We start from the raw sequence: 24,831 nt of genomic DNA, 5'->3' as shown, positions 1-24,831 counted from the left end.
ATTTGTCCAATTATAGCCTGAAATTCACTCTTGTGTTGTTTAATTGTTTTAAAATGACATTAGGAATTTGAATAATTCAATGATATATTATTTAAAAGAAAATCTGTGCTGGTTCATGAGTATGTTAAAGCCACTACTGTCTCAGAGATGCTTTGTACAGCGATGCAGTTCAATCATTTAGTTGTTGTTTGTTTTCTTTATTTTTGTATTTTTTGTGTAATGTTTCTTTATCAGTAATATAAGAACTCATTTTAAGAATCATTTTATCACTTTGTCCCCCTCAGATCAGATGGAGTTTGAGGCTGCTCAAAAGAGTGAAGTTGCTCAGATGAACGGTAAGTTTCTTACCCAGTGACCAAAGTTCGGGGCAATGACCGTAGACCAAAATGAGGTGACTTCAAGTGCAAACATACCTTTTTATTTATTTATTGTGTTGGGAACAGAATTTTAAATGTTTTTCTGTTTCATCGCCCATCAGTTACAGAGGAGCAGAATGAAGATGGGCGCTATCTCGGTGAGGGCAACCATAAGACCTTTGATTTAATTTAATACTAATAATGGCTGATCCAGGTTCAGCTGATTATACAATCTTTCAAATATTGTCTTTACAGAGGCTGCTCAAAATGGATCTGGTAAGTTACAGTTAGTACTGATTGCATATTGATCATGTGTAAAATGTCAGAATGACCCTTTAAATTATTTCAACAGTGGAGGAGCATGAAGTTGAGGTTGGCAACACAGGTGCGTAAAAACCTCCTACTGGCTTAAACAGACAACATGTGATCCTTCTTTACCTGAGATTCAAAATTACATAACTGTGAAATCCTCCTCCTCCAGCAGTGGGAGGCGGTAACTCTGACGCAGCAGCCCATGAGGGTAAGAGAGATTTTACTGTTCAAATATCACCCTCTAGGTGGCAACAACTGGTCAGTTTTAAACAACTCTATTTGTAAGACTAGATTTCAAAATTATGTAAAATACCACAACCATGTGAAATGTTCTCCACAGAGTCGGAGTCTGAGTCCTCTGAGGAAGCAGATGGTGAGCAGGTTACTCTTTACACTAAGATTTCAGTTTTAGATTTAGGTTTTAAGTCATTCATTAATTCATCATTTCTGCCCCTGTTATTTCTGACAGGGAGACAAAGGCGGGGTAAGTGTTGTAACACTACACTATAATACTACAACTAGCTGTAGTAAAACAAACACCACATTATGAGCTTTAAGTTGTGCTGTATGAAAGTTACTTTTTCTTTAGTTGTGCACATATGTTTGAGTTTATGCTGTTAGTTGTAAAAACATTTAGCATTAGGGATAATAATTGCAGCCAAATGGGATTTATGAACTGCAGTCCCTGTTTTAACTCAAAGTACATTTCAACGTCTCTCCAGAGGACCATGAAGCAGTTACAGAGGCTGTGAGCAATTTGGGTAAGATCAATAAAATGGTCACTGAAAATTCACTTTATTCATGAATCTCACACAGGAAGTATCAGCTGTAATTCCCCCTTTTTTTTCCAATTTTTGTCTCTGCAGAGCAAACCAGTCAGGATTCAACCAAGGAGCAAGGTGGAAACCTGCTACACACATAAATCAGTGATGTGTCACACACAGTTAAATACGTCCACAGTTGTTTACTAGTGCGCAGTATCTCCAGACGATTTGAGTTCACAACATTTTTTTAAGACCAACTCATAGTACCTGCTCAGGCAAGAAGTGTGGATGTGTGGTGTACTGTTTTCAGCAAGCCGGCAAAAGTTAAAATTGTAGGTTGTGTAATGAACCAGATACTGAAAAACAAGAGCCAGTCAGAGCCGGTCACAGTTAGATTTAAATAGTTTCAAAAACCTTTATGGGCTGGGTTGGGAGCAGTTAAATGTCTCAAGAGCAATTACAATTTTATAGCCTGGCAGCTTGTTGAAAAAAATATAGAAGTGATATTTCTTAAATTGAATTTAAACAGCAGTCAAAACAATTGTCATTCTGGTTAAATATTCCAGCCACCACAAAGATGACAAAATTTCAAGTTTTCTACTTGACCTAAAAAATAAGCTGCTAGGATTGTTTATTTGAACACAGTCCTTCTTGTATGTGAGCAAATCTAGGACAAAAATCCAGGGCAGTCTGAGATGTCTGTCCCCTGGTGCTTATTGTACTTGATTTATACTGTATCATCTGCTTCAGGTTATTTTGGGACTAAGGATGCGATGTTCCTGTCCTAAAAGATGCTGAAAAGGGATTATCTTTAAATTGATTCTGTTGCAAGGTAGTTGATGTGATGACAGATTATGATTCTCTGTGGTTGGAAAACCTTCATGTACTAGTTTAAAAAGGAGAATTCAACCTGTAGTAGTAAATCCTAATCCTCTGGGGATAGAGCACTCTGCTTTACAGTAATAAACTAAAACACTGTCAGTCATCAATCATCAGTACCCGCACAGGAGTGAGTCACATCAGAAAAACCTAGGAGATGTGATTCATACACTCGCTTTGAGAGGCCTGGAAAACTACTGAATTGTGATGTTTGCAATGTAAAGCTAGCGTAAAGGAATCCTCTTTGTCCCTGCTTCACAGATTTACTGGGGTGAGAAAACACAGAGGCAGCAGGCGGATCCCACCACTCGCTCATCACCTGGTGCCTGAACCACATTGAGCTTACTGTCAATAAAAAGGGAACCATTCCACCTATCTGTATAGTCTTCTTTTGTTTCATGTTATATACCATAACAAAATCTTGCTGGTGTACAAGATGAAGGTATTTCACAACTGCTTTTGACTCATGATAAAGCATTTAAAAAAAAAAATGTGTTTGTGATTATGTATGTAGCACATCCCTCCATTTCAAATAAGTCACATGACTAGTATTTTCCCATTTTTATTTTTCATGTTTTTCATCCACTGGACTGGATTATGTTGATGTGCATTAAAAAAAACAACAAAATCTTCTTTGGTACCTAAGGGAAAATAAAACAATTAAGGCAACTACAGCATCTACAGGTCTGAAATGCATTTAGTACTGCAACCAAGTGACCACACACCAGTGGTATACAACATACTGTATGTCTGTCCTCATTCAACAAGACACCAGATCAGCTCAACACCAAACCACCCAGTTAGATAACTTCCAGGTTTTAGGTTCCTGTTCCTCCTCACTTCCAACCTCATTCAGTTTTTCAGGCCAAGGGAGAAAGGGGCAGAAAACAAAAACAACCCAATTGTCTGGGCAGGTGCAGTTTCCACAGAAAATTAAAAAAAAAAAAAAAAAAAAATCACTGGGAAGTAGCTGATACAAGGTGAACTAGGAAAACAAGGCTGAAGCAGAACTAAAGCATTTAACCATCATGGATGATGCAATCAAGTTTTAACAGGAGACTTAAGGTCATTTTTGCATTAATTGACATTCTGTTACATTTCTCAAATTCAAGTAACCAAAGTTATTTCATGCAGTTAATTCTGCACCGATTAAGAATGTAGAGCCTCACGAGATTCAGATGAAAGAACTGGATAGGGGACAGATAATCCGTTGACTTCAACAATGAGGACTTGTGTGTGCGTGTGTGCTGCCTTGTAATGCTTTTGGTGCAGTATTTAACACTATTCTGCAGGTGGTCATCCAGTGTATACAATTAGTGCTTCTACCTTTGTAAATTATTCTGCAGGGCTGTGAATGTGGTCAGGTAAACTTAAAACATGTCAATGTTCTTCAGTTGATGATCAATTTTGTTTCATATCAGACAGGGGGGAAACAGAAGTCCCAATTTTGGAGATATAAGAGGCCCAATGCTAACTATTAGTTAATTAATAAAAAACTTGGAATTGGGGGAAACTCACACACACACACACACACACACACACCAATAACCTTGGTTTTTTTTCACCTAAAAATACTGCTTTTGCAGCTATGTTACCTTCAGCATGTGTTATGACTGGAGTTACATTTGAAAAAGGCTAATACTGCATTTTAATTGTTCTTTTCTTTCTAACTTGTAAAACAAAATTAAAACAGCATGGTGGTATATACATAATTGCAATGTAAAAAATGGAAGAAAGATTAGAAAAAAAATCAGTTGATGCTTTTAGATACTCCTTACAGTAAGATGAGTTATGAAAAAGCAAGTCAGAACGAAGAAATGTAATGCAAAAATAAACAGCAAATTCTAGGTTGAAAATGATGCAGCCAAGAACCACAGGCCCATATCACAAGTCCTTCAAAACATTTCCTTTTTTTTTTTTCCTTCTTCCTTTTTCTCCCAACTTGGTTGGCTTGAGGTAAGCGATATATTTTGGCCTCCCAACTTTTCTCCTCTTCTGGTGCGCACTGGAGCGGTTTCTTTTTCCTCCCCTGCTTGGGGTGCAGCTGAAGGCTCACAGGATGCCGTAGATGAAGATGGCCATGATGGCAGCACTGATCAGACCAGAGATGGGCACAGTCACAAACCATGCCATGAAGATGTTTCTGAATAGACGCCAATCTACTGCCTTCCTGGAGCGCAGCCATCCTACTGCCACCACGGAGCCCACCTGGAAACATACAGCAGTTGTCACATAAATCCTATTATCCCCCATAAATGTGACTTATTATCTGTCTGCATTCCTAAAAACAATTTCATCAGGAAACTTGCTTCACTTTTAACCAGACTTATAACTACCAGACTGGGTTCCTGTTTACAGTAGCCTCCCTCACACTGAATAATCTCTTCCCCTGTGTCTCAGCCTAGTTTCCAGACCACAGTTTGACCAGCTTACCTTGCAGTGGGTGGTGGAGACAGGCAGACCAATGTTAGAGGCAACCACGACAGTCAGGGCTGAGGCCAGTTCAATGCTGAAACCACTGTAGGCGAACAAAAACAACGCTCATAAAAGCATGCCCCCTAATTTCAAGACCTGGTAATGTCTGAGGAGGATGTGGTTTACAATCTGTACCTTGAGGGGGTGATGGGGGTAAGGTCCCTGCCCATAGTCTGGATCACTCTGCGACCCCACACCCAGAGCCCAGCGCAGATGCCAACGCCTCCATACAGCAGCAGCCAAATGGGTGTGGGTTCATTTGAAGTCACACTGTTGGTTGTGTAAACCAGCCACAAAGCTACCAACGGTCCAATGGCATTGCTGTAGAGGAAAAAAAATGTGTGTTATTTCATCATAAGCCAAACATTCTCACATTAAGTTGAACTGTGATAAGTAAAAATGTCAACAACAACAACATGCCAAAAGAACAAGTGTCATCCTATCAGCCTGATAATAACATGTCCTTCAGGAAGGAGTGTGCATACCTCACATCGTTTCCTCCATGGGCAAAGGATCCGAAGCAGGCAGTTAGAATTTGGAGGAACTGGAAGAGAGTTGAGACTTCTGGCTTGTCGGCCTCAGGCCCATCATCATCCAGAGAGCTTTGGCTGCTCCCTGCATCCTCCTTTCCAATTTCTAGTGCGACTTCACCCTCTCCCAATCCTTCAGGAGTCGTGTGCTCTGCCACAGCATTGCAGTAGCTGGTGTAACTGTCCATTCGCACACGCTTCCTCTCCTGACCACCTGACACAGGGGCCTTGTCGCTATCCTCGCTGGCTCGGAACTCCCCTTCTCTATGCTTGAAGTCTCCGTGCATGCCGATGATGGCCATAGTGTAGGATGTGTAGCTGTTGTTGCGCCGGATAGGTCGGTCACCCGCCTCACCCATGCAGTCACCAACCTTGGCTAGGTGGAGCTTGTGCAGTAGGTCCTTGTAGAGGCCGGAGTCCTTGTGGACAGTGTGGTACTGGCTGTAACCGTTACTGGGGATCTGTGCTGGCCGGTTGTTGAACTGAACCTGGTTGTTGAACTGGACCTGATTGGCGGTATTTGTGGAGCCATTACTGTGTTGATTGTTTGACTGAACCTGTTTAGGCACTGCAGAAAAGGGATAAAAAAAAAAAAATACATTTAATTAAATTACACTTGTAATAAAAAAATAAAAAATAAACTTGTGTAATGTTGTGATTATAGGACAACAGTTAAATTAAGAATTAAAGTTAAAATAATATGATAAGCTCTGCCTAGTTGGTTGTAATGCAAGCTGCATACTAAACTGTACGCACGAAAACCATTTGTCTGTCAGCACATAATTTTAAATCCCTATAAAAGTACTGTCTCGTGGCATACTTACCACCATTTGCATTGTTGTAGTCTGTGTCATCAGAATCTCCAATGTCAAACGCCACTTTGCGTTCCTTATTAGTGTCTCCATCGTCAGAATCTCCTATGTCAAATGCCACCCTGCGCTCCTCGGGGGCAGCCTCGGGCTGTGCAGGGGGGTTTTGATTGACAGTCGGAGTTGTAGGTATAGAGGTCTCCTTGGCGGTCTGTTTCAGGATTGGACAGTGGACCTCTCTCAGCTCCCTCTTCTCCATCAGGGGGCTCTCAGAGGGGCTGGAAGACTTCATATCTCCTAGTAGGGGAGGAGTGGGAGTGAGATATTGCTTGGGTCATGTCCAAACATATACACAGTTCAGAGAAATACTAGCACATGACATGTGTTTCCTTTCAACCTAAGCTGTAGGGAGTCAAGAATTGCATAACCAGAGAGTCAAAAAAACCTTTGTCCTGTAGATGCAATGTTACCTGTGTTCAAACGCAAACCCGTGTTCACAGGATCAGATAAATGGATTATGACCTTAAGGAACATATTTACACTACCGCTAGCGGCTTAACTTATGAAAGACGATAAGACTAAACACTGTCTGTGGCTCACATGACATTTTGTTTGTGGTTTTAGAGTGAATCAGATACTCAATGCCAATATTTTCTATGTGATAATCCAAACAGTGCTCTGGCCAATTGGCCACATTGCATCATCCAAACTAGTCACAGCCAGAGCCCTGAGCAATCCGTCACTCCTGGCCTTCTCGCAAATGCCATGTCAACCACTTAAGGCAACCTAGACTTATTTTAGTCAAGGAGGAAAAGACCAATTAGTGGATCACTATGACCCAATTACCCTGCTTGTCTACTTGGTTGGTGGTGATCTAGACAGCTCATGCTTGGTCAGGTAAGCTTGCTGTCTCAAAGTTACTATCGGAGATACAACTTGACAGTTCTGGTCAAAGAATATGTAAAATCCCCTTTGCTGTCAGATGTGCCTCACTGACAGGTTTTTCAACATTACTAAAAGTAGATATACATTTTTAAATATAAAAAAGTAGTGTCAGATAAAACAATTCTGTGATCTGCCCATTTAGACTAGTATGACAATAGTTAACAGACGGCAAGATTAAACCTTTTATGAAAGACCAGTGAGTATAAACACTCTGTACTGTTAGTAATACAGGGAACTACAATACATTAATGAACATGTTGTAGTTCCTCTGAATGATGATCCCCTTTAACACCAAAACCACACTCTTGGTGTTTAAAATGTAGGCGGCTTTTGATTTTTCTTTTTAACTGTAATCCAGGATTATAGAATAGAAGTAGTGACAACATTTTCAGATGAGTTCATTAGTGTGACTTCATTTTAACAATATCCCTAAGCTCCATTTACTGGATTAATACGAGCCCTTAGTGTGAATAGGCTGAGGTTACATGTGCAATGCAAAAATCCCTCACTAGTCCAGTAGCTCAAGTGAGGATACCACCATCTCAGTCAGCCAAAACAGTTGACACATATGAAAACTGATTCATCAGGTTGCCAAAATCAAAAAATGTAAATGTGACTTACGTTCAATCTTCTTCTTGAGGCGTGGGCAAACAATAAACCAGACCACGAGGGCAGTCAGCACAGAGAAGCCCAACGAGATGAGGAGGAGGACCCACCAAGGGACCTTTTCAAATCCCAGCACTGAAGGACCAGGAGGTACCACAGACAGAAATCAGACACAGAAAGGCAAATGGAGAAAGGCAGTTTTAAAAAACAGGGCAGCGGGTGCCACCTTTTTTAGTGGACAACACAGAACAGTTACATTGCATTTGCACTGAAATGACAAAAAAGTACAACTGAGTATTTTTGTGACACTATTTTTAAACAGTATTTACAGGTCAAAAATGGGTCATATCAGGATAATTAAATTTTAGGTGTTACTTGAACATCATTTAAATATGTATGGCACCAATGAATGGAAAGCAACTTTAGGGCAATAGAAATAACTTTGAAGACATCTGGCCATCTGTTCCATCTTTTGGCTCTAGTTGTAAACTAGTGCAACTCATTTCCTCATTGTGCCATGTCCTAGTTAAATATGGAAAGCATGTGTACCCCTTAGATGTGAACAGTTATGCAACACCTAAAAACAGTGAAAGAGCATATCACCAAGACCCCAAGCACCCAGCTAACAACTGCACATGGACAAAGAGTTCCTTAAAAGGTGACATTACTTTGGGAGAAAAGAAAGGGGAGTCATTTAGTAAAGCAGTTTGCTGTAGCAATAAGGGCACCTTCTGCCAAGACTGCAGCAAAGCTGGTGCAGCAGAGGCAGATGTAACAGCGCATGCTGGCAGAAGGCAAGTATTTGAGTTTCCCTGTGGAAGCAGTCTTCTTTGTCGTACAAAGGTTGCAAGTCAGCAGTGTGGTTAAGAGAAAACAAAAACAAGAGTCGCTGAAAATTCCAACACCACTTCTGGTGAGGTGACCGTGGCCACGTATAATTAACGTACACACTTCCAGCAGCCTGGGACTGTTTGGGAAGTTTAAGATAAACAAAAGGAAATAAGGGCCAAGGCTAAGCGATAAGTGTCTCGGTCACCGTGTTCATTTGAGGGCAGAGTCCACGGTGCACTCTCCACACTGAGTCACGCTGCAGCATGAGACTGCAGCGCACCTAACTGATGTTTATTTAGTTACGCAATGGAAGCTCACTCCCTTCAGAACGGAGAGGCATAAGGAAAAACTAGAAGGTGACTAACAGCTGAGCCTCCCGTCCTTCACTAGAGTACATCGGCTCACATGTAGTGAGACATCATGAAACAGGTGTGGTCCAGCTAGACATTACAGGGCAGTCACTCCAGTAAGTTATAAAAATAAAAATAAAAATAAAAATAATCGGACAGAAAACCCTAAAATGACAAAGAAAAGGGGGTCTGACAGCCTTCACATGAATAGTCTTTGTCACTGTGACTCATTCGTGAGCAACTTCTTCAAAATAAAAAAGAAAGGATTATAAAACACTAGCTTAGGTCTAGCGGTCTGACAAATACTCCCACACAAAAGGGGTGAGTTTATACCACAGCCATGCAGTGGGATGAATGGGACTGCACAGGAAATGGAATTTAACCACGGCTGCGTTCCAAACCCCTCCCTGAAACCTCTGTATCCCATGGACTACATAAAACAATAACATAGTTTGTTGGTTTTTTTCCCCATTACTATACGTGCAGCTCACTGCTAACCTCAATTACAATTTTGAATGTTCAAGTGGTTGTTAAGGACTTATTTGGCAAGGAACCTTTAGTTACTTGTCCTGTCTTTTGTCTACAACCCAGCTTAACACGTACCAAGAGTATTAGGTGACAACTGCATTAAGGCTCAGCACTAAAAAGGGATCTGTAAGATCAGCATTCACTCCTCAAAAGTATCTATCCATGGTACCACAGTTGACAAAAGCAACTTCTGAGGACACTTAAAATAAATCACGCATACTGTGACGCGAACATCGGTTTTATGTTGCTGACTGTTTGGTGTCCTCACAGCAACCAACGCTACTGGGTGTTTGTTTTTCAGAAGGTAACCCAGGCAGAAAATTGGCATCCAGCTAAATGCATTGAAGTTCATCAATTGAGGCTGGTGTGAGGGGTCAAAAATGTACTGTCACAATGACACTCAGCACTTTGAAACATACACTGGTATGAAATAACAAACAAACAAACCCCTAACTGTTTAGTCCTGTATATGAAGCAGGCTCTGTGACATTTCTCTAAAGCTTGGCAGCATAGCTTTACTGACAGGTTAAATAAATTAAAGCAACTTTGCAACAATATGGACAGAACTAAGTAAATGTAGGGACCTGCTCCTGGTATCTGAACTGACCAAAAGTGCTTTTGTATAGACTTAACTCAAATCCAGTTGACACTTGTGGGACATTTTAAGTGGGTAGGAATCATAATTCAGTCTCTGTGTAGATTTAACCGTACAATGAATTGGGCTGTAGTGGAGTGACAGCAGCTGAGTGATTTATGAGGTGTGAAGAACCCAAGTTACACCAAGACTCATCCGTAAAGGACCGACAGCTGACCCTCAAATTCTTCAGCCTGAATGGCAATCCTTTTTGAAGTCTCTTGCACTGGTGTATATATTGAGTTTAGGAATGTGCTGTGGGATGCCTGGTGTCCAATCGCACTACAGTGACAGGAACTTAGATCAGGGGAACGCTAAGTGCTATCTCAGGAAACCAAACATACTGTACTTAGTTGGCTACAGATACTGCTGCTGCATTAGAGTGCATAAATCTGCAATAATGTGCCGCTGTTGTGTGTGCCAGTGGAGTATGCTATCCAAAACTGGGCCTGAAATGAACATGTTTGACTTGACAAAAAGAACCATTTAAAAAATATCAGACAATGGCTGCTAAATTAGCTGTACTTTGTGTTGTTAAGTTATTTTGAACTGGTCAAGCAGGAATCAACCAGGTTTATCCTGATGTTGGACTGGTCACACTGCAGTCTTGAGGCTTTAATGAGCCTCTGGTGGAGACAATTTGTCCACAGTATTAAAAAAAAACATAGGAGATGCAGTGGGTTTTGTTAATGTGTCTAAAATGCAATCTCGCACCTTTTTAAGAAAATGTGAGGCACCCAAGTACAGGTCCCCATGTACAGTGCGTTGAGGTGTGAGGGACTTCACACAACTGTACAGAATGTGCCTTACTAAGCTGGGTTATGGGCTATGCTGGAACCAAGTGATCTTCTCTCTGAGTGCACTGATGTGTGCAAGCACATCAGCGCACTCAATCTGGTCATACTCTGGCCTGTAGCCGCCATTTAATGGCCCAGGCCAGCTGAACTGTTAGGCCCTGCAGAGAGAAGAGAACAAAAAGGAGCAAAAGTTGCTCATTTAATAAAGAGTTTCTTGAGGACAAGAAAGCCAACAAGTATTCACTACACAATTTTCTGAGCAGAAATATGACAACTTGCACCAGACAGTTATGACAAATCCAGCCCCTCAAAACACCCTCTTTACTTCTCTTTTCCTCTTCCATGTGTGAAGGCCACAGACAGTGACGTCAAGAGTTAAGTGAAATCTTATTTCCATCTCCCTGTTGTGCTCCGCTCTAAAATTTTAGTCCAGCTATGACCCACATAGAACCACAAGCAAGAGAGGCCCAAAAAACATGTTAAAATAAACACAGCTTCTGTGAAAATGGTAAACACAGTCTGGAATACATGTGGGCATCCGGCTGTCTGAGGGAGCAGTTTATTTTAAGCTGTGGCTGTGGGCAGGCATGCAGAGCAAAATGACTGAAACAATGATACTCACTCGGAGCGCCAGTGAACATGATGGAGAACAGGTTGATTCCCATGGTTATGGCATAGAATACAGGAAGGGCCTTCAATCCATTAGGCACAGGGTCTTTCTGCAGGAACAAGAGACAGCAGTCAGAAATCCAGATTTCACTATATGAACAAAACTGCCCCATTTTGTTGTCAGATTATAGATGATGGCATAATAAGGACACCGGGGAAATTTGAACCTAGCTGTATGATTCAGATAAGAACGGCTTTAGACAACACTGGCATTATTCTCGCCATGTCACAGCACTTCCTCATTTATATTTTGAGCATGGACTAGTACAACGTTGAAGCTGACCTAAACGAATCACTTGTCTAATTCACACAAATACACATAACAACTTGACAGCCAGTTTACCTTGTGTAAGATGAATATGCGCACAAAGTAGAAAACAACGCCTGACATTATACCAGACAGAAGGGGACTCAGGAACCAGGAACTAACTGCAAGATAAAAATTTAAAAAAAGGGAACATTGCAAATTAGTGGTAGTGTTACATTCAGTTTATGGCAATAAAAAAAACAAATTATATACACCACACACACAAAAAATAATTCAACGAACTGCTGAATTCAGTACATCCACTATTACTTAAAAATAACCATTATATTCTAGGAATGACAACACCTGCTTTTCAAGGAAATGCAATTACCCTTTCGAAACAATCAGTACATGTCATGTCATAAACAGGAAACTTCCCTCCCAGTTTGTCTCAAGTTATACCAGCTGTCGGTTATGTCAGTTTTACTAGTAAACTATGAAGTGGTAAAAAACAGTTTCCTTGTAAAGTGGACAGTATTTGATTATTTTGGCAACGTAGCCATTTATCCCACAGACAGGAAAGGTGGATTATTTTATTCAATAATTCAACCTTACAATCAACTCTGACCTAGTTGTAAGATTTCTGAATGATTTGTTTTACTAAAAAAAAAAAAAAGGGTGAAAACCATCTGCTTTGGTCTTTTTGTAGAGGAAGATAGAACGGAAAACCATCTAATGCAACAAGTATGAGAAACAAGTTGTGTAATTAAGTCTGCTACTGTATATTCCTGTATTGGTCTAAGTAAAACTGCTTCATGGTCTAGAAATGGTTGAGTGCTCATCAAATGCCCTGCCCATCTTGACAGCCCACTCAAATATTTGGGAAAACAAAAAACACCCAACAACTACTGAAATCAGCATTTAATCATATCAAATTTAGCTCTCAACCTGGATTGTTGACCTAGATATTAAAAAGGTCCAGCACACAGACAAAATACTGGCCAGTGGTTTATGATATCACTGCTACCTGTCACACCCGATAAAGTATAATCTGTGATGCAATCCAAACACGGAGGAAATTTCTAGGTCAGCTGATTAGAACGTCTGACTTACCAATACGGAGGAGTTCAAACCACCTGACTCCCTGCTGGCCTCTGGCAACCAGCGAGAAGCCAATAGTAGCACCAACAATGCAGTGTGTTCCAGAGATTGGGAGCTTAAGAAAGGAGGCGGCCAGCTGCCACACAGCAGAACCTAACGAGAATAAATAAATTGATCACATTAGACTTGACATGCTAACCTCATTTTAGCTTTCCAGACAACCAAAAATATAGACACATGTGAATGCATTAGAACTACAAGCGGCCTAAAAAGGTTAAAAGGTTAATATGTTGCCGTTACATCTTAGGACAAGAAAATACACACAGCCGATGTGTTTATTGGCTGCTCAAGATGCAAATGTCATTCTAGAAGTTGACAAAACAGTAAAAGCTACAAACTTTACCCGCTTTAAACATGTGCTGCATTATTTAAACTAAATGACAAATACCAAAAAATTGGAAACACAATTTTGTAATTTACACAATTATTTACAGCCATACTTCTGTGTGTTTGACACCTGCATTTCCTTGTTGTAACAACCAAACAGTGCCACGGTCTATGTGTCACCAAGCTCTGTTCACAGGATTCAATTACATGCAAGATAAGCTGCAGATACTCACCAAACATGGCACTGATGGATCCAGCCATCAACACATGCTCAGAGCCATTGTACATGCCGACGTCAATGATACCCTTGCGGATGGTTTCGCTGACTTTGGCCCCAAGGAGCACAGAGCCCAGGGTCTCAAAGATTGTGGCCAGAACACATGCCTGTCGCAACGTGACCACCCCAGAGCCCACAGCTGTACCAAATGAGTTGGCAACATCATTGGCACCAACGGAAAAGGCTAAGATGAAGGCGATTAAGAAGCCAATAATCAGCAGCCACATGTACTCTGTCATCGCAGTGTGGGCCACCATCGCTGTGCTGGCTACTATTATTGCCGTCGCAGTTGTGGACACCATGATTGCAAACTATGGAGGAATTGCTTCACAATCTTAAAGGGAATAAATGCCTGTCAAAATAGCTTTTTATATAACGCTCTCTAAACAGCAGCTAGTAATATAAAGAGGTACACGGTAAAATAAATAATTAACTTCTCTTTAGGCCCACCTGTCAAGCAGGATTTCTGAGATTTAGCAGTGCAAACTTGAAATGGTTTTACTTGGGACTGCCCAGTAAACAGTTAAGGTAAACAGAGGTCTAGGTGTGGGCTTATTGCTATCCTGTAATTATACTAGCTCTGTTGCTGTTCCTTTGGTGCTGAGCTATCATGAAGAGTGAACAGACAGCCATTGTGCAACTGTAACTGCAGATGAGCAGGGGTACATCCTGAAAAAGACAGAGACAAAACAAGGCTTACTTTAATAACAGTTAATCCTCATTCTGCCTTCATGAAAAAGTAAGCACAAAAGACAATGACAACGGAAAGGAGATGCACAGAGGCCAATGCCCCCCCCCACCCCCCTCTCGCTTTCTACACGGGAAATCTTTAAAAACGAAACTAAAAATAAAGTAAGCCATGGGGCCAAAAACTAAAAAATCGAGTTGAGGAAACTTGTACAAAAAGCAGCACGTCAATGCCTTTAAAAAAAAGAAAAGAAAAGCCAATTGGAAGCCATTTTTAAGTGTCGCAGGAAGAAGGAACCGGCGGAAAACTAACACCTCTAATGTCACCCAAACACTTCACTCATGTTAATGAGTACGGTTTCATTGAATATCGGTGACCATAAAGGCTGTTATGAGATAAGGAGTATGTTGTCGATAACAGAAGTCTTACAATTGTTTGTACATGCGCACGTGTCGTCATCCATTCATACAACACGAGCTGAACACGAGCGCCGTCTGTTCAAAGTGACAAACAGCTCGGCTCGTTTAGATGTAACATTACAGTCTTTAATATGTCGTTATAACAACTTGAATATAATCATTTTGCTCTTGTGCATTGTGTTTGACGCATGTTTAATTATCTTCGACGTGTTTTTTCTTCCGTAAAAAAATGGGACGCAACCGGATGTGACTTAATTCGGGGGAGCAGTAAACGTCGTGTGTGTTTCTCCGAATGACCTGAAGTGTTTGCTGCCAACATTAAAATAACGGATACTTTCATTCATTGGTTCAAACCTGACTGAGCTCATGATTACATCAACTAACTAACCATAATGTACCTTCAGTCACACCGGATGTTTAACCAAATAATACGTCTCCGTTTTGTGTCTTATTGTAACTAGCTAACATGTCACTGTGGCGGATACAAAAGCTTCACAAATACGGCTAACACTAGCTGAACACTCACATCGACATTCATTTGATTGAAGTGTTAAATTAACCACAAGCAACAGTCTAACATGACCAAAGGAGAGCTTTAAGTTCTTACCACACGTTAAGTTGTCGGTCCGGTGAAGAATCGGTCTGCTAGCCGGTAAGCTAATTAGAGCGCGCGCACACACACAGAAGCGCGCGCGGGATAATGAAAAATTCAGCTGATTATGAAATGTATCTTCCTCAAAAGAAGCTCATTAGCGTTAAAAAATAATAATAATACTAAAGTGACGGAGTATTTATCTCATTCGGTGTTAAAGTAGATCCGTGTCTTCAGGTCCAGAAACGTCTCGGTTTGAATGAGCGACCGTCACGACTGCATGTGGACAACTCGCTCGAGCCGGGTGAAAGGAACAGAGACTTCTTTTTTTATTGGATACACCCCTTCACGAGGCCCCGCCCCCATCCCCCACCTCAGCTGTCAGCAGGACGAGTCTGGTTTTTTTTCGTTTTTTCTTTAACTCAACATGTGTTAAGTGCTCTTTAGAGGATCCCACCTCACAACCAAGTCTTCTTTACCAACCTTTTTCTTCAAGTTGTTATATAAAACCTATATGATCTCTCTCTCTCTCTCTCTCTCTCTCTCTCTCTCTCTCTCTCTCTCTCTCTCTCTCTCTCTCTCTCTCTCTCTCTCTCTCAACAAATACACGTCTGTTTTCAGTTTTTGGACCTTTTCTCCGATCTTTGATTTTTGGTGAAATATTGGATCATGTGAATACTTATTGAAATGAAAGTTGAAAGTTGTTTACAACTCAGTTATCTGAAATGTGACGCTGACAACACGCAAACAACACATACTCAAAAGTCACTGGTTTCATTTCATTTTGGTTTCAAAAGCTTATTTTATTATCAGTTATGTCAAATATTCATCTGAATAGAATAGAATAGATCTTTATTGTCATTGTACATTGTACAACAAAATTGAGATGCAACACCTTATTAGTGCAAATTATTAAAGTGCAAACATAAAACATTAATACTAGGATAAAAAAAACAAATAAATATAAATACCAAGCACACACCTCACATACAACATGTCATTCAAGTTACTGCACAATCACCAGATTATTACACAGTCAGTCACATTTTATTAAAGCTGTTAAATAAATGTAAGTGAGTAGTAAGTACGGTATTTCCCCCTGAAAGTCGAGTAGAAGTATAAGTATCATAAAATGGAAACATTCATACATGCGTACATGTAAGTCATTATTGTACTTAAGAACAGCACTTGAATAAATGTACTGTTACTTTCTACCCCGTCTTGTACCCACAACACCCACTTTAAACAAATGCCACATCCAAACAGTGCAGGAAAACAGCATTACGGACACTCTGTTATTTATTCGGAAATGATAACAGTATCCATCAAAAGCTATTTTCTCTGACTGCTCTCTTGTTTTGTTTATCCAGAGTAAATATGCTGCACAGAGAGAAGTCAAGTATGTTTTGGCTGATTATGTAACAGCTTAACCAAATAGTTTGCACGATAGGAACGAGTGAAACACTGAACATCACATAATGTTGCTGTAAGACCAGCTCTTTTTTTTTTTTTTTTACAAGCTCACTCCCACCATTGTCCTCCCCCTCTTAACGTCACCTCTTCAGGGGATCATGGAAAATTTTCCTCTCTCCCTATCTATTGGATAATGTGTAGGGTTGTTCCGTGAGGAGCACTTGTAATTACGAGTCTTGTCACAGCCCCCTGAAGGCAGCATTTAAAAAAGGAGGGAGTGGCGATAACGTCTGTTTCAAAACTACCCGTGTCAGGAAGTTTTACAGTTTTAAATATTTATTTACTTTAATTCTCATATCGGCCAACATCGCAGTGAGTCACACTAATGAAAAAAAGTCTGAATGTTTACTTCCTTGCGGTTGTGTGCAGGGCCAGTTATTGAAACGTGACCTCAACCCAATCAAAAATCAGATTATGGCGGGACTATCAATGTCAGAGAAGGACTCGGAATTCATGTTTACTGATGCTTGTTCTTATTTACTCAAATCGGCCTGTAGTATGCTATAGTAACCTATAGTAACCTAATTGGCACAATCGCAGAAAGCGCAGCTGATGGGATATTACCATTTTACCTGAAGTCATATAATCTACATACTGTATGTAAATAATACAATAACTTCCGAGAGCAGCCAGAAAACTATTGCGTGGACACTGGCAGCGAGACAGGCTGTTTTGTCAGTATGCTCTTAAAAATAATCTCATAGGTCTATGATACTGAAATCCTTCGTAGTTTTTATCAGGAACACACATGACTCAACATCACAGGGTCAACAGTGCTAAATGGAGTATTTTTCCTAATGAGACCTCCGACTTAATCAAGATGATCACACGGATGAATGACGTGATAGATTATGTTAATGTTTTGTATATACTTCTGTTTTATGTTAGAGTGGCTAAAATAGTAAATGACTGACTGTAATTCATCTTGACATGGTCTCGTTGTCTGCATGGCTCAACAGCGCCATCTGGCTTAATATTACTTTAATAACATTTTAACATGTGTCCCCTCTGTCTCTTCTTGTATTGTGATTTGAAGGTCAAAATCTGCCTGTTCTCAACAGTTATGTCACACATTTCCATCTGGAGGAAGTGTTTTAATTGTGTAATTAACATCTACATATTTCCCAATTGCAATAAATAAAAAGTAATTCATAAAAAGCTATTTTGTCAGGAGAGCTTCATCGGTTGTTGCTTTTTGACACTGAAACGTCAAGAGTACTGCAAGAACACACAATGCAGGCTCATGTTTTCAGCACTCAAATAGATATTTCCAGTCAGTAAAACAGACTGTTTTGTGTGATCAAGTGTGAGTACTGACTTACATTATACTTTTTTACACAACATACATTACAAGTTGAGGTCAAAGAACATGTATACCCACTATACATAACACCAGCCTGTGAGCACACACATATAAATCTGAGACAGACAGAATGGAAACATCTAAGACAAATATACAGATAATACATTAGAACAATATTGACAACATTTTAACAATTCATAAATAACCAGCCAATCATATCAAAGCCGATGTGAATGTGATGTGATGAAAAAAGATCCTGTAATACATAATGAGAAAACCCTCTCAAAATAATGACTTAGTAACTCAAAATAATCAGAAACTATCTCAAAAATAATCAGAAATTATCTCAAAAATAATTTAGACAGTATCTCATTATTTTCGAGATACTAAGTTTTTTAGATAATGAGTCGTTATTGAAAGTTTCTCATTTTAATGACTTACATAATATTTTTATTATGTAAGGCAGACTATGGCAGACTACCATAAAGTAATGATCATCACCCAGAGCAGCCCTTTTCTCACTCATAATAATACTGAGATATGGCCGTAATAATTTAAAGGACGCCGCTGGAGGGCAATGAACCTCCTCTACACAGTTCAGCTCTTTTCTGCGGACTTTGACTAGATTTGAAACTGGCTCGTTAACATGAGCACGCTGCAGCACAAAATGTGACCCTAGCCCTATACAGGAACTAGAAAGAGGAGCTAGTTGAGCCGTGCAGAGCCAAACGAGCGCACATGCTAGTGCCTGAGCAGCTCATTTTAAGACAGGCTCCCGTCGGGTCCAATCACAATCGTCGCAGAGCAAGAACTATCCAATGAACGCCCGGTTTAGCAACCTTTAAGGTGGGACTTCCGAAGTGGGCGTGTGTGTGTGTAAGTCGTTAGAGGAAGAGGAGGAGGAGGTCAAATGCGAGAGTTTGGAAAACGTGAGGCTGTCTCCACTCTCCAGGATCAGTAAAGAGGTAGATAATTGTGCCAAGTGACAGTAGACAAAATAATTCGCGGTGCAGGTGTTATAGTGTCGACTCAGAAACCAGTGAGACGGTGTCTGGTTGTAGTTTGTCCGTGTCACAGAGACGATAGCTAATGCTACATGTCGCGTGTTCGCAAACAGCTGCTGTGAATAACGGGGCTACTAGAGTTTAACGATCAGTTTTGCAACCTAAAATGATGTATTATTTATGTAGAGGTGATGCATGAGACATTTGTACATGATCGAAGTTAGTTAGTTCGCTGCTGCACGTTGCTTCCTCGGACATTTATTATTTTGTCTTTGGGTACTTGTGTCACGGTCACAGCCGTCATGTTTCACTCCGTGCCCCGTCGTCCCATCTGCGACATCGGTGTGAGTACATTGAAGCTTCAGAGCAGTCGAGCATTCAGGCGGACTGTGGAAGAGAATAGAGGGAAGCTTGAGAAGGTTCCATGGCTGGGCAGGAACATGGGCCTGCTGCTGTCTTGGCTCCAGAGGGCAGGTGTCGATACGAGCCAGGCCGCGGGATCTGGCCGAAATAGAAAGGGCTTGCTCTCCATATTTGCAGACCACTGCAGCTTTGTGACCGGACAGAGGCTCCGGCGTGCATGTCAGATCGCCGAGCTTTACTCAAACCTGTACTCCGAGCGGACCAGGTGGACCCTGGTTGGGAGCATATGGCGCAGGTTTCAGAGCAAGCACACCTCCAATGGGAAACTTATCGCAGCCCTGGCTTGCGTCTTCATGTGGGACAACGAGAAGATTCAAGATGAAGAAATCCGCAGGTTTGGAAATTCTTCTTAATTGCACATACATGCTGAGACATGCAGGTGGTTGACAAATTAGAGGCAAAACGCGAGGGAATGCGTGTAAGATGCATACTAAATACTGGGCATGAGGAGGTCAAGGGAAAAGTTTAGGAGAAAGTCTGGTAAAAAGATTTGTTTGATACAAATTTTTCTCCATTTAGATCAAATAGACTAAAGGTTTCTCAAGTCTGAACCTGTGTTTTAATGAGTGTCTGCAGTCTCCTAGTCAGTCCAGTCCAGGTTTAACAAGTTTAAATCTAGTAGTATTGATCTGGACCTGGTCTAACATGCTAATGATGATGGGGAATTTTAATAAGTAAAATAAAGGTTTCCCATATCTTAAAATGGGTGTAAACAACATTAAGGCTTTTGCTAGGATGTCTAATGTAAATTAGCTAACATATGTCAATATTTATGTTTCCCTCAACTTCCCCTTTAGCCCAGGATCAGAAGTCATGTGGTTTGATAAGTATGAAAATGAGATTGATATACTATGGCCCTTCATTTCAGTTCTCTTGTGTACCACCATCAAAACATCAAATAAAGGACTGTACCTTGAAAGATTTGTTTTCATAGCTCCAGTATAGCTCCATGTGAGATGTAGAGAATTAATGTCAATGCTCACAATGGCTCAACATCCCACTAAGACTATGAGCTATCCTTCAATTTGTCACCCATGTGTTTGTGTAAATCAGCCCCTCATAGATATTTGACTTTTATCTGTAATGGCAAACACCCTTTCCTGATATTTGCATCTTGTTTTGAAGGTGTGGACTTGAGCTGCAGGCAATGGAAACTGTGAAATGTCAAAATACTACACCAGGAACAACGGTTGGACAACTGGAGTGCGGCTGGGAAGTTGTGATGGAGAAAAAGGACTTCAAAGTATGGAAGCGGCCTATCCCCGACAGTCACCTCTATGAATACAGAGGTCAGTCAACAAACAATGTCACATGTGTAACAAGGTTTTTGATACACAGTTAAAACACACATTCAACATTATCTGAGTTATTTGTCCACTTTGAGAATAATTTGATGATAAAATGAAATTATGTTGGTTTGCTTTTTCATCTGTAAAGTCAGTATCCCTTATTTTTCTGGTTTCCTGCAGTGCTGGGCTCCTACAGTGATGTCACACCAAGACAGTTCTTCAATGTGCAGGTACAGACTTTTAAAATCTCCTTTAGTATCATTTGCAGTACATCAGTCTCAGTAATGAAGCTATGCAGTGAAACTGAGGTACTGATTTGCAATAAGACAACATTAGGAGTGCGGAGAAAGATGTATTCTTTATTCCTTTTCGGGGTTATTAGTGTATGCCAATCTCCTCACTTCTTAAGTCTATACTTATGAGCCCTGGCAATTTTTTTTGCATTGAGACATGCAAGTGTATTTATTTTTTCACTGTTTGGGGTATATTTTGGGCAGCTGTTTTGTGCTTCTATTACCCTGCTGATATTGCACAATCAACATGTTTGTGGTGTATGTGTGCAGCACAAAAGCAACCATGCTATTCCATGTGCTATATTAAGCATCTTACCCTTGACTTATGCATTCCCTTTCACCCAGTTGGACACAGAGTACAGGAAGAAGTGGGATTCTCTGGTTATAAAGCTTGACGTGGTGGACAGAGATGTCAACACAGGCTCTGAAGTTGTGCACTGGGCTACACACTTTCCAGTGAGTTTCAGTTGGTTTCTCATGAGGAGACTGTGTGTTCAAGAGGAATTCATTTTGTTTATCAAGCAAACTTTAAGTGACCTTCATATGATCAGTCGTGACTTTAGAGGTTGTATTTAATCTTTTTCAATCTCCCCTCACAGTATCCCATGTACTCGAGGGACTATGTTTATGTGCGGCGCTATGATGTTGACTTGGACAACAACCTGATGGTCTTGGTATCAAGGTGAGACTTTATGTCAAATGTGATAATGTTTTTGATGCATTAATAAAGGAGCAACTTACATTTAGTCTCTTTTCAACGTGTATATTTGTATTTATGTTGTACAGAGCTGTGCAGCATCCCAGAGTTCCAGAGTCTCAGGATTTTGTGAGAGTCCATTCATACCAGTCAAAGATGGTCATTCGCCCTCACAAGTCCTTTGATGAGGTTCGTGTTGAATGTCTCACTACCATAAACAAATCATTTAGCAGGGTCCCATGTTTTGTAGACACTGAGTTTGATTTTGTGTTTTTCTTCACAGAATGGATTTGACTACCTGCTAACCTACAGCGATGACCCTCAGACGGTCTTTCCTCGTTACTGTGTGAGCTGGATGGTGTCAAGTGGTGAGCTGTTTAGTTGTTTGAAACTGGTTAGGGCTGCATCTAATGATACTTTATACAAGTACAAAAAACGTAGACAGTGTGAACATCCAAACCTAGTCTTGTTCAGGTGCAAGACAGAAAACGGCAACAATAGAAAGGGAGAGGCTGCCAGCACGCTAAAATGTATTCATTCAAGATTCCAAGTATTTATTGCAATGTTTCGACCTGCAAACCAAGGACCTGACGAACACCTTGCGATTGAAATACTTTGGAGCTTGCAAATATCAGTGTGCTTTATTTTTTTAAACAATTAATAAAATGAGCTTTTTTGTTTAACCAACAGTCCAAAACTATACAAATTCATATGCAAATTTCTACTGTGAATATGTGTCTTTCCTTATGTACATTTTCATACTGAATATAGTGTATATTCTACTTTGATTATAATCAATCTTCCTCCTTTTGCACCATGTAGGTATGCCTGATTTTCTGGACAAGCTGCATACTGCTGCCTTGAGGGCCAAGAACTTGGAAGTGGGAATACACGACTATGCAGGTGCCATTAAATCCAGCGACACCAACCGCCAGCCAAGCCAGGAGCGCCTCGCTGGAGAAAGCAAACACACAGGTGGTCCGGGGCAGATCTACGCTTGAAATGGATATTTTATAGACAGGGGTTATGTTGGTGTGTCTTCACTTGCACTTGAACCCAAATCAAACCCTCCAACCCCAACTTCTTGGGTACATTGTGTGAACTTCAAATGGAACCAACATTTGTGAGAAACATATGTCCATCCATAGACATGGTTATATTTGTTGTAGGTGAGATGTCACAAGAACAATGAGTGACAGCATTGCTGTCCTTTGAGAAAACGTTGCCATGGAAAGGATGCTGGCCTTGGTACTTTCTGCTTTATGAGCCAATGCCATGCGGCATTTTTTGCCGCCTTTGGTGATAATGCTTGTACTGCAGCCATTGGTAAGATCGAGCCAAAATTCCTGACTGTAGAGATGCTTTTGCCAAAGCAGTATTTGTCTCATTTTATTGTTCTATGTCTTGTCTTCCATTCTTTGACATGACTCGATTATAAAGGCTGTTCAGATCTCCAGTAGCCACACCACTGGATTGATTTCTGTTGCGCAGTATTGGACGCACAACAGTAACTATGACTCTGGTGGACATTGTGACTGAAACGTAAAGCTGTGGCCAAGATTTCTGCACTGACAGATGAAGGACTGGGGCCTCTGCAGGGAACACTGTCTAACATGTTCATTTCATGTATTTAAAAGCAACTGGTCTCCAATATATTTTTGCAGTATAAGCCATTGATCTTCAGATGACTGTACGAGGGGAAATTATAAAAAACAAAACAAAATGATGCCATTATTAGATAATGTGTCCACAGAATTTAAAATGAAAACTGTAGGGCTTCTGGTTTTGTTTTAGTGGATGGCATTATTTCGCTGCCAGCACAGTCAAGGTTTCACACTGTCCGTCTCACCGTGTTTGTGTAACTGTTTAAAAACTGCCAGCGTTGACAAAACAGCCTTCTGAAGATAAACCAGTCCTTCAGCAGTAGGGGCATAGTGTCTTATAACAACCACATAAATCCTCAGAGACAGTGGTACTTATGCACTGCAGTTTATTTTTACTAGTGAGGCAACCCAACAGTTACACATTTTGATAAACTGATGCCCTTTTTAGAGATACACAGAGCACTTGTGCCATCTCACAACCAAATGCATTTCACAGCAAAAGTTAAGTTGTCCCATTTCTGCTCAAATGGTCTTGTTATTCTGGTGTTAACAACAGTTGTAGTAGCAATCTGTCGTTCGCACTAGGGAAGTTATTTGTTACTGTTGATCTTGTACATTCATAAAACCATAGTCACGAGTGTTGAAAAACCTTGTTATGAGTATAACAAGCTCTGTAATGTTTGTCCCCTGCACTGTGACGCTATCGTTTTTGTCATAAATGTTGATCCTACTGAAACTCCATAGACCTCATCCTCCAGATGTGTTGCTTTTCTAATTAATAGTTTGCAGGGGTGTTATGAATGTACAAAGAGCACTACACGCTGTGGAAAAAAAACATCGCCTATGTATAATAAAGTACACTGTTTACAGCCTGACAATCTGGAGCAAATATCTTGAAATCTAATTGTTTAAAAACATCTCAACTTGTACTCAAAGCTAATGTCACATTAGTTTAGGTAGAATATTGGACTGAATCAGCTGTAGTGACTGTGTCAAGGTGAAGCAGTATGGTGGCTTTCACTGTTGTGAAGGAAATCTCTCTGTATTCAATACTGGTTACCATATTCCCATTGTGTCAAATATGAACAATCTTTTTTTCTGTAGTGAACTAATATTTAATTTTTAAAAATGGCAGTGTAGGCTGTGAGATATGATTATGTCAAAAGTATGAGGGAGGGAAGTAAATGCTGCTTGCTCACCTTTTTATCTCGTGAACAAACAGAATTGTGAGACTTGAGAGATCATAACCCCAGTAACATTATGAAATGTTTGCTAATGTTCAGCTTGCGAATGTAACATTTTAATGGTTTGTCAGTTGTGGACTTCTCTGTCACCTGCAGTAGTCTAAAAGAGTTGTTGCATACTGTTGTTGTTTCCTCCTGCAGGCGGTATAACATTTATTGTGATTAGCTATCACATGGGAATTACTTTTCAAGAACTGAATTAATGTGTGGGAAACTGAGCTGTCACACTTGTAACCTTGTGATTTTAAGAATGATTAAAATGAAAGAGCAACTAATCAGATAAAATAAACAGATCTTCATGTGCA

The 24,831-nt window shown here is 40.4% G+C and overlaps 2 protein-coding genes across 3 annotated transcripts; one reads left to right on the top strand and one right to left on the bottom strand.

Annotated features, from left to right (window-relative positions):
* Positions 1 to 2,857: 2,857 nt before the first annotated feature.
* slc20a1b (solute carrier family 20 member 1b) lies at positions 2,858 to 15,547 on the bottom strand. The gene is made up of 11 exons (XM_053339743.1): positions 15,212 to 15,547; positions 13,454 to 14,166; positions 12,846 to 12,986; positions 11,829 to 11,914; positions 11,439 to 11,535; positions 7,692 to 7,811; positions 6,141 to 6,422; positions 5,272 to 5,884; positions 4,922 to 5,107; positions 4,745 to 4,829; positions 2,858 to 4,519 (listed from the first exon to the last, which is right to left on the bottom strand). Exons 2-11 carry the CDS (start codon positions 13,797 to 13,799, stop codon positions 4,364 to 4,366), a joined length of 2,112 nt encoding a protein of 703 aa, XP_053195718.1. The 5' UTR covers positions 13,800 to 14,166; positions 15,212 to 15,547; the 3' UTR covers positions 2,858 to 4,363.
* A 3,320-nt stretch (positions 15,548 to 18,867) lies between these two features.
* Positions 18,868 to 24,831, top strand: stard7 (StAR-related lipid transfer (START) domain containing 7). Of its 2 annotated transcripts, XM_053340321.1 has the most exons (9): positions 18,868 to 19,733; positions 20,525 to 20,688; positions 20,869 to 20,918; positions 21,327 to 21,437; positions 21,581 to 21,663; positions 21,768 to 21,867; positions 21,962 to 22,046; positions 22,501 to 22,543; positions 22,612 to 24,831. In XM_053340321.1, the coding sequence occupies exons 1-9, from the start codon at positions 19,279 to 19,281 to the stop codon at positions 22,730 to 22,732; spliced, it is 1,212 nt and encodes a 403-aa protein (XP_053196296.1). In that variant the 5' UTR covers positions 18,868 to 19,278; the 3' UTR covers positions 22,733 to 24,831. The 2 variants fall into 2 exon arrangements, with proteins under 2 accessions (XP_053196296.1, XP_053196295.1); XM_053340320.1 differs by having other exon boundaries at positions 22,501 to 24,831.

The sequence above is a fragment of the Scomber japonicus genome, chromosome 19 (genome assembly GCF_027409825.1).
Source record: "Scomber japonicus isolate fScoJap1 chromosome 19, fScoJap1.pri, whole genome shotgun sequence".
NCBI lineage: Eukaryota > Metazoa > Chordata > Actinopteri > Scombriformes > Scombridae > Scomber > Scomber japonicus.
This window is presented reverse-complemented; position numbering and strand designations above follow the sequence as displayed.